The 12,807-nt window shown below is 65.7% G+C and overlaps 5 protein-coding genes across 5 annotated transcripts in view; 2 read left to right on the forward strand and 3 right to left on the reverse strand.

Moving 5' to 3' along the window:
* The window catches only part of EMIHUDRAFT_456859 (hypothetical protein), a gene marked incomplete at its 3' end in the record, with an annotated part of 2,398 nt that extends 1,894 nt beyond the window's left edge, over positions 1-504 (forward strand). The window contains exons 4-6 of the mRNA XM_005781402.1: positions 1-58; positions 359-382; positions 491-504. Coding sequence (XP_005781459.1) covers positions 1-58; positions 359-382; positions 491-504 — 96 coding nt within the window. The remainder of the gene's footprint in view (positions 59-358; positions 383-490) is intronic.
* Positions 505-551: 47 nt separating this feature from the next.
* EMIHUDRAFT_234254 (hypothetical protein) lies at positions 552-1,690 on the forward strand (the record flags this gene model as incomplete). Its single annotated transcript, XM_005781403.1, has 4 exons — positions 552-584; positions 1,022-1,120; positions 1,411-1,483; positions 1,554-1,690. 4 exons carry the CDS (start codon positions 552-554, stop codon positions 1,688-1,690), a joined length of 342 nt encoding a protein of 113 aa, XP_005781460.1.
* Positions 1,691-2,307: 617 nt separating this feature from the next.
* EMIHUDRAFT_113916 (hypothetical protein) lies at positions 2,308-2,943 on the reverse strand (the record flags this gene model as incomplete). Its single annotated transcript, XM_005781404.1, has 1 exon — positions 2,308-2,943. One exon carries the CDS (start codon positions 2,941-2,943, stop codon positions 2,308-2,310), a length of 636 nt encoding a protein of 211 aa, XP_005781461.1.
* Positions 2,944-3,236: 293 nt separating this feature from the next.
* On the reverse strand, positions 3,237-8,773 carry EMIHUDRAFT_442828 (hypothetical protein). Its single transcript, XM_005781405.1, has 18 exons — positions 8,256-8,773; positions 8,076-8,186; positions 7,874-8,008; positions 7,776-7,803; positions 7,591-7,705; positions 7,389-7,457; positions 7,078-7,189; positions 6,769-6,870; positions 6,622-6,699; positions 6,454-6,523; positions 6,313-6,383; positions 5,862-5,962; positions 5,641-5,719; positions 5,391-5,492; positions 5,063-5,123; positions 4,684-4,743; positions 4,186-4,611; positions 3,237-3,249 (listed from the first exon to the last, which is right to left on the reverse strand). Exons 1-17 carry the CDS (start codon positions 8,739-8,741, stop codon positions 4,514-4,516), a joined length of 1,878 nt encoding a protein of 625 aa, XP_005781462.1. The 5' UTR covers positions 8,742-8,773; the 3' UTR covers positions 3,237-3,249; positions 4,186-4,513.
* Positions 8,774-9,376: 603 nt separating this feature from the next.
* EMIHUDRAFT_442831 (hypothetical protein) lies at positions 9,377-12,481 on the reverse strand. The gene is made up of 7 exons (XM_005781406.1): positions 12,424-12,481; positions 12,243-12,328; positions 11,215-12,036; positions 10,994-11,143; positions 10,611-10,712; positions 10,266-10,418; positions 9,377-10,048 (listed from the first exon to the last, which is right to left on the reverse strand). The coding sequence occupies exons 2-7, from the start codon at positions 12,315-12,317 to the stop codon at positions 9,782-9,784; spliced, it is 1,569 nt and encodes a 522-aa protein (XP_005781463.1). The 5' UTR covers positions 12,318-12,328; positions 12,424-12,481; the 3' UTR covers positions 9,377-9,781.
* Between the last annotated feature and the right edge of the window lie 326 nt (positions 12,482-12,807).

The following is a 12,807-nucleotide window of genomic DNA, read 5'->3' on the forward strand; positions in this document are numbered from 1 at the left end:
GGTACCGCATCCTGCACCGCGACATCAAGCCGGGCAACATCGGGCTCGCGGCCGGCGGGTGAGCGTGCGTGGAGCACCCCCCCTGTATGACCCTATGGAGCACCTGCATGGAACACCTCCCTGTCTCTGTACGAAGCGCCTGTGGAACACTCCCTCCCGGCCGACTGTGGCTACCTCCCTCTCCACCTCCCTCCCCCGCCCGGCTGACTGTGGCTGCCTCCCTCTCCACCTCCCTCCCCCGCCCGGCTGACTGTGGCTGCCTCCCTCTCCACCTCCCTCCCCCGCCCGGCTGACTGTGGCTGCCTCCCTCTCCACCTCCCTCCCCCGCCCAGCTGACTGCGGCTGACTCTGTGCGAAGGCGCGTCGTCCTCGCCGACTTCGGGCGCCGTCTGTTAGCTAAAGGGGGAAGAGGCCCCCCGAGATGCCCCCGAGATGACCCGAGATTGCGCCCCCCCCTCCTCCCCCCCCGCTCCCCCCCGGCATGGCGTAGGCTGCTCAAGCTGTGGAAGAGGGGCGGCGAGGCAGAGGACACGCCGCGCGCAATCACGGGCATGACGGGCGCGCTGAGGTACATGGCGCCGGAGGTTGGCTCTCTAGACACTTGCGAGACACCCCCGAGACACCTCCGAGACACCTCCGAGACACCTCCGAGATACACCTCCTCGGCTAGCTCGAGGCGCCCGAGGTTTGTCGCTTCTCTCTCTCGCCGCGGTGCAAGCGTCGAGGCTGAGGCAGATGATGACTGGCTGCCCCGAGATATGGGGAGATATGGGGAGATATGGGGAGATGCGGAGGCAGATGGTGACCGGCTGCTCCTTGCGTCGCCACAGGTCGCCCTCTCGCAGCCTTACAACCACAAGGCCATCTTCTTCTCCTCCTCCTCCTTACTCCTCGCGGACGGATAGATTCACTCCCTCCTCGGTGAATTGAATCTACAGGCGGCTCTTCTCCGCCTCCTCCTCCTCCTCCTCCTCCTCCTCCTCGCTGAGTCATCCCTCACTCGGCGAGTCGCACCGCCCAGGCGGAGGTGTTCTCCTTCACCTCGCTGCTCTACCAGCTGCTCGCGCACCAGAAGCCCTTTGCGTGGATGAACGCCGAGCAGTTCCTCGCCGAGGTGCCGGTAGGGATGGGGAGGAGAGGGGAGGGGCAGAGAGGTGCCGGCGGAGAGGGGGAGGAGAGGGGAGGAGAGGCAGAGAGGGGGAGGAGAGGGGAGCGGCAGGGAGGTGCCGGTAGGCAGGGAGGAGAGGGGAGAGGCAGGCAGGGCAACTTCGCACAGCCAGCACGGCGCTAGCGAGCCCGACCCTTTGGCGTACTCACATACTCTCCATGGCGCAGCTGCCGCGCACAGCTCTCATGGCACAGCTGCCGCGCACTAAGCTGTCACGAGACGTCGCCTCCCTCTCGGCGCAGGTTTGCCGCGGAGGCACGCGCTGCCCTTTGGGCAAGGCTTGGCCCGCCGAGCTGCGCGCTCTCATCACCGCCGGTTGGGGCCACTTGCGCCACGGCCGTCGGCTGTGTGAACGGCGTCTCTTCACGCCTCGGCTTGTCGACAGGCTGGGCCGCCGATCCGGAGTCGAGGCCCGACATCGGCAAAGTGGCCGAGTCGCTCGAGGAGCTCGCCGCAAAGCTCGGAGCGTCGGCCTCGCCGTCGACGCTGCCGCCGCGCCGGCACCGCGCCGGGATTGCATGAGGGGGCGGTCCCCCCCCCCCCCCCCCACACCCACCCCCTTGCCAAGGCTGTGCCGGTATACGCGCCCCCCCTTTTCGCTTGGGTCCTTCCCGTACGTGTTTTAAGCCAGGCCGCCCGCCCCTCCGTAGTCTTCTGATCCGCGCGAGAGCAGTGTGCCCGCGCCTATCTCGGCGATCGCCCGCGCCCTGCGCTTTATCACCTCCGCGGCCGTGACCAGCGCGCGCTATTCCCTAACCCTATTCTGCGACACGCGTCCTCGGTGTGTCGCGGCTTGGTGTTCGTGGACGTGGATCGTGTGGGCTACGTCACAAGGTCGTCAGTAGTCTCGAATGTTTCTCCTTCTACAAAAAATATCTCCTAAGTCCTATCTGCAATGTATCTCTCTGGGTCTGCAAGTCTGGGTCAGCAGGACACAATCATAGTCATAGACGCATCTTCAGCCATAATCACGGTTCAGTCACGCGGAGAGTGGCCAGTTTGGGTATAGAGCCGCACCCCCCGCGACACTCGAGACGATCTTCGGCTTTAGTAACTAACACACGAAACGCGGCGCTCTGGTGTTGGCACAGTATGGCTGTGGTCGTCCTCAGTCGGATGTGCTCGGAGCGGCTCTCGCTCTATCGCCAGCGAAACCAACCTGGCTTCTCACGCACCCTGTAGGTGACAATGTACTCTGGGTAGGCCTGCGTCAAGTCATACATGACCACCATCGTCGAGTCGCAGCTGCCCTCTCCAGCGCGTGACGGCCGGTGCGGTCCGCCCTGCACGGAGTCAAACAGCACACCCGGGCTTTGCTCCGGCGGCTTGGTCAAGTTCCGCGTCTTCTCGCTGACTAGGCTTCCAAAGTCCTTGGAGACGCCGACCGCAGCACGGAGCAGCAGCAGCTGGCGCAGCTCACGGTCTGGGTAGTCAGGGTAGAAGACATACGTGCGGTCTTCATCGCCATTGGAGTATCGCGCCTTTGCCGCAAGGTACACTCCTCGCCCGTAGAAGGCCGCACTCGAGAACCGAGGGTCGATGCCAACCTCGTGTTCCAGTGCCTTGTGAGGGTCGAGAGCGGAGGTCCCGTGCCACATTTTCTGCTCATTCGCATTGCCACCGCGCGTAAGCTCGATCCGATCCCGTTTGGAGCAGTAGTCCCTCCACAGCAGCCGATCCTCGACTCGCTCGAGACGGACAAGCTCGGCTGTCGGGAGCGACTCCTTGAGCTGGCCCTCAACCTCTGCCCACTCTGATCCGGAAGCATCAACCATGACCTACTAAAAAATCGCGAAAAAAGAAAAACTCAAAAAAATCGGCGCCTGCGGCGGGCCATGGGACCCCATCTCCCCCCCGCATGGACACCCTCTGGGGCTCCCGCGCCGGCCCAGAGTCCGTTTGTCGACCGGCCAGGTAAGAAAGGTGAGGTAAATTTCTCCACACACACAAAGTGGTGGGGCAAGGGGGGGCGACCCTCGCATCTCCACACCCGGACACGGGCAGGAGCCCCACGGCATTCAAAGTGCAAGCCCCACGGCATTCAAAGTGCAAGCGTGTCCTCCGGTAAAAAAGAAACGTGTCTCTCCTCTGCGTTCGCAGGCTGTGATGCAATACGGCTATGACGACGAGCTCTTCCAGGCGTGGAGGGACGGCGAGATACGGCGAAAGGACTTGCCGGAGAAGGTGGTGGCTATGGCTTTGGACCTTTGCGAGAGGTGGCGAGCGGAGCAAGAGCGGTGTAGGCGCGTCCACGCGGCGCAGCGGCTCTCCCGCGACCCCGGCACCTCTCATAGCCGCAGCCGTAGCCGCAGCCCCAACTCTTGCCGCTCTTCCGTGTCGGGTTGTGACGAGGGGTGAGGGGACACGGATTGAAGATCCCTCACACCAAGATCGTGCAGGGCGGGGACACATGTCCCTAAATCCCATCTCGTCTCAGAGTTTGCCCGTTTTATTTATTTATTTAGAGGGAGCGGACCGTGAGTTGAGGAAATCGAGGGACGCGACCCACTTCGCCACAGACGGTCCCGCGCCTCGCCGCTAAGACAGTGGCACGCACCGCGCAGCGGCGCGTGCCACTGTCTTTGTCCGGAGTGAAAAGTCCAACGCGCTCGTCGGTGACGGTGTCCCTCAACCTGCGCCGCGCTCGGCGAACCTCGACAGCGCTTTCGGTGGCATGCAGCTCTTTGCGACAGAAGCCTGGAGAGCAGCTCCTCTGCTGCTTACACACTCTGCACAGTTGACACAGCCTATTGTGCGGCTGCCACAGCTGTGACAGCGATGGGCTCGCCCTCACTGGCCCTCAGTCACTTGTGCTGCGGCTTGTGTGAGCGACACTGCTCGGCGACTGCCGGCACACTGTGAGACCGTGGGTGTGAGGTAAAACCACGCTACCAGCGCTTGGTCACATCGGCCCCGAGGTCAGATCCATCTACTCTGTTGATGACAAGACTTGTCTACTGGCTGGATCCGAGCAGGAGGGCCCAGCGCACAACCCCTGGTCAACTCAGGGTCCACACCCCGTATAGCGCGTTCGCGCCGTTCGGGCAACGGCACGTTCAATACACAAACGACAAGCACAAACTCCACGAGACGAACGTACTTGGGGGGCCAGACGACGTCACAGCGCCCAACCCGCGACACGGCGAGCGCCCGAGGACGTGGAGAGAGGCGGAATGGAGGAGTCGCAAGTGGTGACCCCCTCATCGCCCAACTCCACCCTCCGGCGCTGGCGGAGCACCCCCTCCCTCGCGCCTGCGCCTGCGCCGCCTGCACCGCCGCCGCCTACTCCACCGCCGCCGCCCGCCCTCCGTGATGCGCCTCCGCGCTACCCCCTGGCCGCCTCGGTCACATGCCGGCGTACGCCGGCCCGCCTCCCCCCTCGGGCACGACCCAGTCGATGTTCTGCGAGGGGCACTTGATGTCGCACGTCTTGCAGTGGATGCCTGCTCACGGCACGAGCTGTGAAGAGGCGCGGCAGGGGGCGGGCGCCGCACACAACCCCCTCGGGTGGTTGCAGTTCTGCGCGTTGATCTGCAGCCGCCGCTCTCCCTCCTCCTCCAAGTACTCATACACGCCTGTGGGTTGTGGGAGTGATCGCGTTCGCCTTTCTGGGACCGAGTGTGCCTTCCTTCCGACCTGTCGTCGCTGTCTGTCTGTGCTCGGCTCTTCTTGGGGTTGTGCCAGTGTGTGTAGAGCGTCAGGGCGCAGATACGATCTCGCGCCGTGTGGGCGGGGCACCGCGTGAGTCGAATACAGTGAGTACGAATACAGTGAGTACGAATACAGTGAGTACGACTGAACGAATGCGCCCGAAGACAGTCGAGTACGACTGACCTCGCGAGCACCAGTTGGAGGATGTTGCCGCATCTCTCTTCCGCTTCTAGGCGTGCGCGCCCGCGGGGCAGAAGCGCTGCTCCGGCCCGTCGAAGACGGCGAGGTTGCGCGCGACAGGCACCTGCTCGGGGCAATCTCGTGTCATCTCGCGCAATCTCGTGTCATCTCGCGCCATCTCGCGTCATCTCGCGCCATCTCGCGCCATCTCGTGTCATCTCGCGCACTCTCGCGCACTCTCGGCGCACCGTGTCATCCCTGAGGGCCAAGTGCGATCTCGGCTGATCTCGGCAGATCTCGGCTGATCTCGGGCTGGTCTCTGCACCGCGTCATCCTTGAGCGTCAGGTGCGATCTCGGCTGATCTCGGCAGATCTCGGCTGGTCTCTGCACCGCGTCATCCTTGAGCGTCAGGTGGGGCGGCTGGTTGCCCTCGTGGTTCGTGCCGGTGAGCGCTACCGACGAGAGGAGGTCGAAGGACACCTCGCCGTCCGGCTGGGGGAGTGGGGGGGGTGTGTGAGGAGAGGCTGGAGAGAGGGAGGGGAGGGGGAGGGGAGGGGCGGGTGATGGGAGACTCTGAGGGTTGTGGCGGGTGCGACCCCCCCCCCCCCCCCCCCTCCCCCCTTTTCCAAAGAGCGCACGCCTTAGGGTACTCGATGGGCGAGAACTCGGAGGCCGGCTTGAGCCTCTCGTGGTCGGCGCCGCCGTGCGAGAGAGTGAACCACTCTCGGCCTGGTAGTCAATTCATCATTCATAAGCAATGCTTGGCCATGGAGAGTGCGAGAGAGTGAACCACTCTCGGCCTGGTAGTCAATTCATCATTCATAAGCAATGCTTGGCCATGGAGAGTGCGAGAGAGTGAACCACTCTCGGCCTCGCGTGACGTAGTGCACGACGCCCGCGTACAGAAAGGTGCCCCACATGCCCAGCGGCGTCGCGTGCGCGGCGGGACGCACGTTGCGCACCTGCGTTTGGTGTGTCCGGATGTCTGGTACTGTCTGCGATGGTGTCTGGTGCACACGCCCTTGGTTGTGAGCGCTTATGCTGTGTTTGCTACGTTGTGTTGTCTGATCTTGTCTGGTGGTGTCTCATGCACGTTGCGCACCTGCCGCGAGGCAGCCGTGCGATCTCGTGCGATCTCGGGTGCGATCTCGTGTGATCTCAGGTTATGATCTCGTGTACCCATATCCCCCCACATCCCCCCACATCTCCCCACATCTCCCCACATCTCGTCACCGAGTGCAGCTCCTCGTACACCCACGACCCACATCTCCCCACATCTCGTGTGATCTCGTGTGATCTCGTGTGATCTCACCGAGTGCAGCTCCTCGTACACCCACGACCCCTCCAGCGCCGACTGGTACGGGCCCAGGTCCGCCACCGGACCTATTTAATTAATTAATCATTAATTAGACTAATTAATTAGACTGGTACGGGCCCAGGTCCGCCACCGGACCGGTGAAGGGGGGGGGCATCTCCTCCTCCTCCTCCGCCGCCTCCTCGGCCTCGGCGGGCTCCGGCAGCGCCTGCATCGCGAGATGTGGGTAGATGTGGGGAGATGTGGGGGAGATGCGGGGGAGATGCGGGGAGATGCGGGGAGATATGGTGTGGGCTCCGGCAGCGCCTGCATCGCGCTGAAGGCGCTCTCGGCCGCCAGCATGCCCGACTTCATCGCAGTGTGCGTCCCCTTGATCTTGGGCACCTAAAAAAGAAATCCTCGTTTCACCGGAAGATTTCTTTTTTCTCCCGGCCGCGTCTCCATCGTAGGCGCGTTGAGGAAGCCGGCGGCGCAGCCCACAAGAGCGCCGCCAGGGAAGGTGAGCTTGGGGATGCTCTGGAAGCCGCCCTCGTTCAGCGCGCGCGCGCCGTAGGCCTGCGTCGTGGAGACAGAGAGAGAGATTCGGCTCAGGGACGACGGCACTGCGCAGAGTCTTCAGAGCGCCGCGTGGAGACGAGGGGCGACGAATACAGCCGAAGAGACGGCCGAATACGGCCGAAGACGGCCGAGCACAGCGGAGTACGTGCCCTCTCGAGCGCTGGTTGGAGTGTACCATGCGGCTGCATCTAGGGTGGCGCATGCCAGCCTCTCCCCCCCCTCGAAGGTCGGCCGGATGGACGGGTGCGTCTTCCACTGCTGGAACATCTTGAAGGGGTTGAGGTAGGGGTTCGAGTAGTCGAGCGCGACGACGTACCTTTGGGTTGGGGTGCCGTGGGGGTAGGGGAGGGTGGGTTCGGGTGCCGTGGCGTGCGCGTATGTGGTAGCTTTGGCTGCTGCGACCGCTGCTGCTGCTGCTGCTGCTGCTGCTGCTGCTGCTGCTGCTGCTGCTGCTGCTGCTGCTGCTGCTGCTATTACTACTGCTGCTGCTGCTGCTGGCTGCTACACGCAGCCACCCTGTGATGACGAGCGTGTCTCCGTCGCCCTCGGACGGGTCGAGGTGGTACAGGAACGAGCCGCCCCACCTGGAGAAAAAAGAAATCTCCGTCGGCCAAACAGAAGTGTAGGCCGGCAGGAACGAGCCGCCCCACCTAGAAAAAGAAAAGCACGGATCCGCCAGCAGGAGTCCGGCCGTACGAGAGAGACGAGCGGCCACACGTGTTGTTGTCTGCCGGCCATCCGGCGGTGTGGTCGACGTGCCCCGGCCTGTGCTTCTCAGGAGAGATGCGCCAGAGCTCCTTGAGGCCGAGGCCGTACGTCTGCGGCTCGGAGCCTGAGACACAGACGGGCAGCGTCGATTGGACCTGCGGCAGCGGTACTTCTCTTCCTCTGCGGCTCGCTGCCCGCGGCGAGGCTGAACTTGTCGATGACCTCCTTGGTGAGCGAGCCTGTTCACAGCAAGGGGTGTGAAGAGACGCTGTTCACACCTGCCGTTGCACACCTCCTTTGTGAGCGAGCCGCGGCAGCCCTCCGCAAAGAGCGTCGCCTTTGCGCGCAGCTCCATCCCTCGCTCAAACGAGTCCTTTGGCGCGCCGTCCTTCGCCACGCCCACGTCGTTGGTCGCCACACCGACCACCTGTCCACAGCGCGCCGCCGTGAGCGCCAGTTTTTTTTTTTGCGACCTCGGTCTCGACGCGGCTTGCCTCGTCCGCGTCGTTGTACAGGACCTCGACGCCGCCCTGTCCGGTGTATATCTCGACGCCGAGCTCCTCCGCCTGCTCCGCCAGCCACGCGGTGAAGTTGCCGAGCCGCACCTGTTCACAGCTGGAGTGTGAAGAGGTTGAGCTCGTCGAGCGCGCCGCGGAGTCGTCGCCCAGGCGCACGATGTAGTTGCCGTGGTTGTCGGTCGGCGTGCCAGACATGATCGGCAGCGGGAGGTTGAGGCTGGGGAACCACGGGGGAATGTAGCCGAGCCGCTCGGACGTCACCGGCGTCTTGAGCGGCGCGCCGCGCTCCTCCCAGTCCGGGAAGAGCTCCTCCAGCGCGCGCGGCTCAAGCACCGCGCCCGAGAGCGTGTGCTCGCCCGCGCCTGCCGCCTTCTCGAGCAGCGTGACGCGGTAGTCAAGGCCGGCCTCGTTGCAGAGCTGCTTGAAGCGGATCGCGGCGGACAGGCCCGCCGGCCCGCCGCCCACGATCAGCAGGTCCGTCTCGTCCGCAAACCGCTCCATGTCGATATCCTGCCACCGCTCGTCGGTCGCGCGGTCAATCTTCTTGTAGTGGGTGGTGAGGACGCCCTTGGGCAGCGCCGGCGCGCAGAGTCGGCGCGTGGAGGTGATCAGCGGCGAGCGGGAGCCCAGGCGTGAAAGCATGCTGAGCGCAAGGCGATCAAGGCGAGACTTCGCCTCGTGATGACGGAACTCGATTTCTTCTTTTAGCCCACTACCCATACCTCACTTAGACCCCACACACCCACACACGGTCTCGTCCGTGCCTCGCCGGCCGGTGAGATTGCTAGAGGTGGAGCAAACTGCTCTAGCCTCACATATCACTTCCTGTCGTCTGTTGTTTGAGTTGTGCCCTTGTTTGTGCCCTTGCGGTTCGGCGACGAACGCGTGAGAGGCGGTGTGGCGCCGATGGTGGCGGCGCGGAACTCTCACGCCGTGGCGGCGCTCGGCGGCAAGCTGTACGCTGTGGGCGGCTTGAACGACGACGACGGCTACCTCAGCTCGGTGGAGCGGTACGACCCCGCGACTCGAACGCGTGGGAGGCGACTGCGCCGTTGAGACGACCGCACACGATCGCGGATCGTTTCACAAACTTTGTAAACGTTTCATGGCATCACCGTGGCGTAGGGTTTTCCGCATTCCGTGGGAGGGAGAGGAGCACCTTTCCCACCTTTTGCTTTTAGTTTTAGTTCGACCAAGACCTTTTTCCCGATCCCCCCTCATACTCTAACGTGTGGACTGTGGTGGGCGTGCGGAGCTGCGGGGCTTGGGCCCCCGCTCGGACAGCCGCGCCTTTCGATAGATAACAGATACATCACACAAAGAGAGAGGAGAAGAGAGCAAGAGCGAGAGGGGAGAGATCAAGATCGACTCGGACATGCCACATGTTGTGTGAGGAGCGGGGCAGCGGCTGTGCGCGCGACACCACACAACTCCACAGTGAAACGAGACCCGCAGGACATCAAAACAGTCACGGAGGCGGCGGTGGCTACAAAAGAACGGTGGCGGAGTCCTCCGGGTGGGGGGTGAGCGGGGTTGGCATCCCTCGCTCATGCCGACATGCAATCATGGGGGAAGGGGGGGGGGGGGCCGCGGCAGCGCTAGGCGCGCGACGGGGCGCTCGCCTGCAAACGGCCACGTCCGGCCCAACGCAACGATGGGAACCAAGCGAGAACCGCACGCAATCATTCCGCCCCGGCGCCGCACGATGCGGCCGCCACGGCAGCCGCAGCCGCAGCGGCAGCGCTCGCCGAACCGGCCAAACCGCTGCCGGCGGCGCCAAAAGCCGCGCGCGCGATGGGCACGCCGCCGCCGCCCGTCGCGTCCGCAGCAGCAGCCGCAGCCGCAGCCGCAGCCGCGTCGCCGCCGCCTTCGAGGCTCAGCTCGCACGCACCGCCCGCGCCGGACGTCCCAACCGACGGGTCGCGCAGCAGAGGCATCGCCAGCAGCTCCTGCAGCAGGAGCAGGCAGGGGGCTGAGGAGGAGCAGGCAGGGGGCTGAGGGCGGGGAGACGGGAACAACGCAACGCGTGCAGAGCGTCGCGATACTAGGAGCTACGCACACGGTGGACACGGCCACAACACAGCCGAGTGCGGCCGAGTGCGCGTGTCGACTCGAGCGCCTCCTGGAGTGTGCGGGGGCTTCTCTTGAGCATTTGGGAAGCAGCACCTCGGTCGGTGTCGTGCCGGCCCGCGAGGAGGAGAGGTCGGCGTCTTCGGCGGACGCCTCCCTGCCGCAACCTCCGTCGGCCGCGCGGGCGAGGGCCGAATCGCGCGCCGCCTCCTCGCCGTCGGCCTCAGAGGCGGGGACCTGCCTGCTCACCTGCAAACGGGTTCCGGCAGGTACGTGGGAGGGGGGAGGGAGAGGGGGGGGGGGGGGCGGGGGGGTTCACCAGGTCCATAGCGGGAGGTGGTCGTGGTGGTCGTGGTGGTGTGTGAGTGGGTGGGTGTGGGTGGGGGTGGGGGTTGGACGGAGGCGGTGAGGGCGGTGAGGGCGGCAGCGGGCGCGCCGCACCTCTGACGAGACAATCGCGTCGAGGTGCTGCAGCATCTCTTGCTGCATCGCGACGTGCTTGGTCAGCCGCTCGCGGAGCGAGTTCTTCAGAGAGAGCATCGCCTGGCAGGGTGGCGGGGAGGGGTCGATGGCGGCGGGGAGGACGGGGGTAGGCGATGGCTGGTGGGCGCAGGGGCGGCGGCGGCTCGGGGCGGCGGAGGTGAGGGTGGAGGGAGGCAACAGCGGCGGGAGGGTCGATGTCAGCGGGGCGGCGTCGGCTGGCGTCGGCTGGGGCGAGCGGCGCGCGCGGGGCGGGCGGGCTTGGGGGGTGGCGGGGGGGACGGGGTGGGTGGGCCGATGCGGGTCGGGCGAGGGCGGCGGCGTGGCGGCGGGAGTGGCATCGCCTGCCAGCGCTGCATGCCGCCTCGTGAGAAGGTCTCGAGTTGGTGCTGCAGCTGCCGCTGCATGAGGAGCTGGCGGTGCAGCTTGGTCTGCAAGTCCATCTGCACCTTGAGGTTCATCTCTTGCCGCGCGAGGTGCACGTCGAGCTCCGTCTGAGTCGAGCGGGCAAGGGGTGCGGCGTGAGCCGTGCGGAGGAGGCGGGCGCGGGCGCGGCGCGGCGCACCGGCGCCCTCGGCGAGCCAACGCTCTCGCCGTCGCCGCCGAATGAGGTGGACGGCCCCAGCGAGGGCAGCTTGCCGCTGCTGGCCCGCGAGAAGACCGACGCTTCATCGCTCCCATCGCGCTCGACCGCCGGCCGCGGCGCCGCCGCCGCTTTCCCTGGCACCGCGGCTGAGGCGGCGGCCGCCGCCGCCGCCACCAGGCCAGTGTCGGCGCTCGTCGAGGGCTCGTCCTGGTCGGCGAGGGATGCGCAGCTGGCCGAGGGGGTGAGCGTGGCCATCAAGGTCCCGGCCGACGCGCCCGCCTTGCCGCGCTTCTGCATCAGCAGCCGGTACTTTTGCAGGTGCGACTTGATGTTTTGCCGCGTCGGCGCGCCCTCGCCCTCGCACTTCATCATCTGGGAGATGGCCTGCGGCTTGGCGTGGTCGATGCCAAGGGTGTTCACCGCGGTCTCGAAGCGCCGGTGCAGCTCCGCCGTCCACACGAACCGCTGCTTGTGCACCTGCCGACCGCCCTCTGCGCTGCTGCTGCCCGCCGCCGCCGGGCTCTCGGCGCCGCCCGTCGCCTCTACCGCCATGTCGCCGCCCCAGGCGCCCACCGCCAGCCCTGGCCCCGACGGCCAGCCGGCGAGCCCCGCGGAGCTCGCTCCGCCTCCGCCGAGTCCCATCACTCCGCCGAACGGGAAGCCGCCCACGCCAAGGCCGTCCGCGGCGCTCTGCACGGCCTGCGCCTCTGTGCTGGGCTCGTCTGGCAGCGCAGGCTCGCTCGGGATGTCCTGCATGAACTGCTCGAGCACGTCCCATGAGACGAGCTCGTCGAGCGAGACCTGCGGTCCGTGCAGAGAGGGAACGGGCAGGCGTCGGTTGCGATCGGGTGGCGAGGCGAGCAGTCTCAAATTGGCGGGCTGGGAGGTCTGCGCAGCGCTGGCGCCAGAGCGGGCGCCGGCTGAGTGGAGCGGGAGAGATTCAGCGCCGAGTCATGCGCCAGGGGGCTCAGGCGTGGTGTGTGGCGGGCAGGGCGGGCGCGACGCACGTCCACGTCCCACGTCCGTGGCCTCTTGGACCCCGGCGCAGCCCGCGGCGGGATGGGCCGGCTCGTCGCCGCCATCCGTGCGCAGCCTATGGATTCGCGGGGCGCTTGTCGTCGGCACGGCCGCGTGGCGGTGGGCGGGGAGGGGGGTGCGGGGGCGGCTGGGTCGAGTGGCTCCCCTCACCGGGACAGTCGCCGGGGCCAAGATCGGCGAGACGGAGCGAAGGCTAAAGGCGTGCTGGCGAGACTGCTGTCTCCTTCGACAGAATACGCTCCGACCTTCTCACGGCAGAAGAATTACCCGATGTTCGCGATTTTCTTTCTTTTTTTTCGCCCAGCGCATTGCTTAGTGGTGCGCTCGCCTCCCTCCTGCGCGACGCTCACTGGTTGGTTAATAAAAATTTCTCTCTCTTCGAGCGCGTTCTTGTCTGTCTCGGCGCGCGCGCAGCGCGCGAAGAGGTGTGAAGAGGGGGGTCGTGTCCGGTGTGAAGGGTATCAACCTATCCTCTAGGGGCCCAATGCGGATCCTCTCAAGAGGGCATCAGGGTATAGCCTTGGGGTATGATCT

The sequence above is a fragment of the Emiliania huxleyi genome (assembly GCF_000372725.1).
Source record: "Emiliania huxleyi CCMP1516 chromosome Unknown EMIHUscaffold_202, whole genome shotgun sequence".
NCBI classification, from domain to species: Eukaryota; Haptophyta; order Isochrysidales; family Noelaerhabdaceae; genus Emiliania; species Emiliania huxleyi.

Bases quoted from the DNA above. Each gene is read 5' to 3' on its own strand.
- EMIHUDRAFT_442828 (XM_005781405.1), bottom strand. From the start codon at position 8,741: ATGCTTTCACGCCTGGGCTCCCGCTCGCCGCTGATCACCTCCACGCGC. The intron at 6,700-6,768 runs GCGCCTACGATG...TTTCTTTTTTAG, and splicing joins GCGCCGCCGGCTTCCTCAAC to GTGCCCAAGATCAAGGGGAC. The intron at 4,744-5,062 runs GCGCGCACGCCT...CACAACCCACAG, and splicing joins GCAGCGCTTCTGCCCCGCGG to GCGTGTATGAGTACTTGGAG.
- EMIHUDRAFT_442831 (XM_005781406.1), bottom strand. From the start codon at position 12,317: ATGGCGGCGACGAGCCGGCCCATCCCGCCGCGGGCTGCGCCGGGGTCC. The intron at 12,037-12,242 runs GTGCGTCGCGCC...CACGGACCGCAG, and splicing joins CACGGACGTGGGACGTGGAC to GTCTCGCTCGACGAGCTCGT. The intron at 10,713-10,993 runs GCGATGCCACTC...CCACCCTGCCAG, and splicing joins GCGGCATGCAGCGCTGGCAG to GCGATGCTCTCTCTGAAGAA.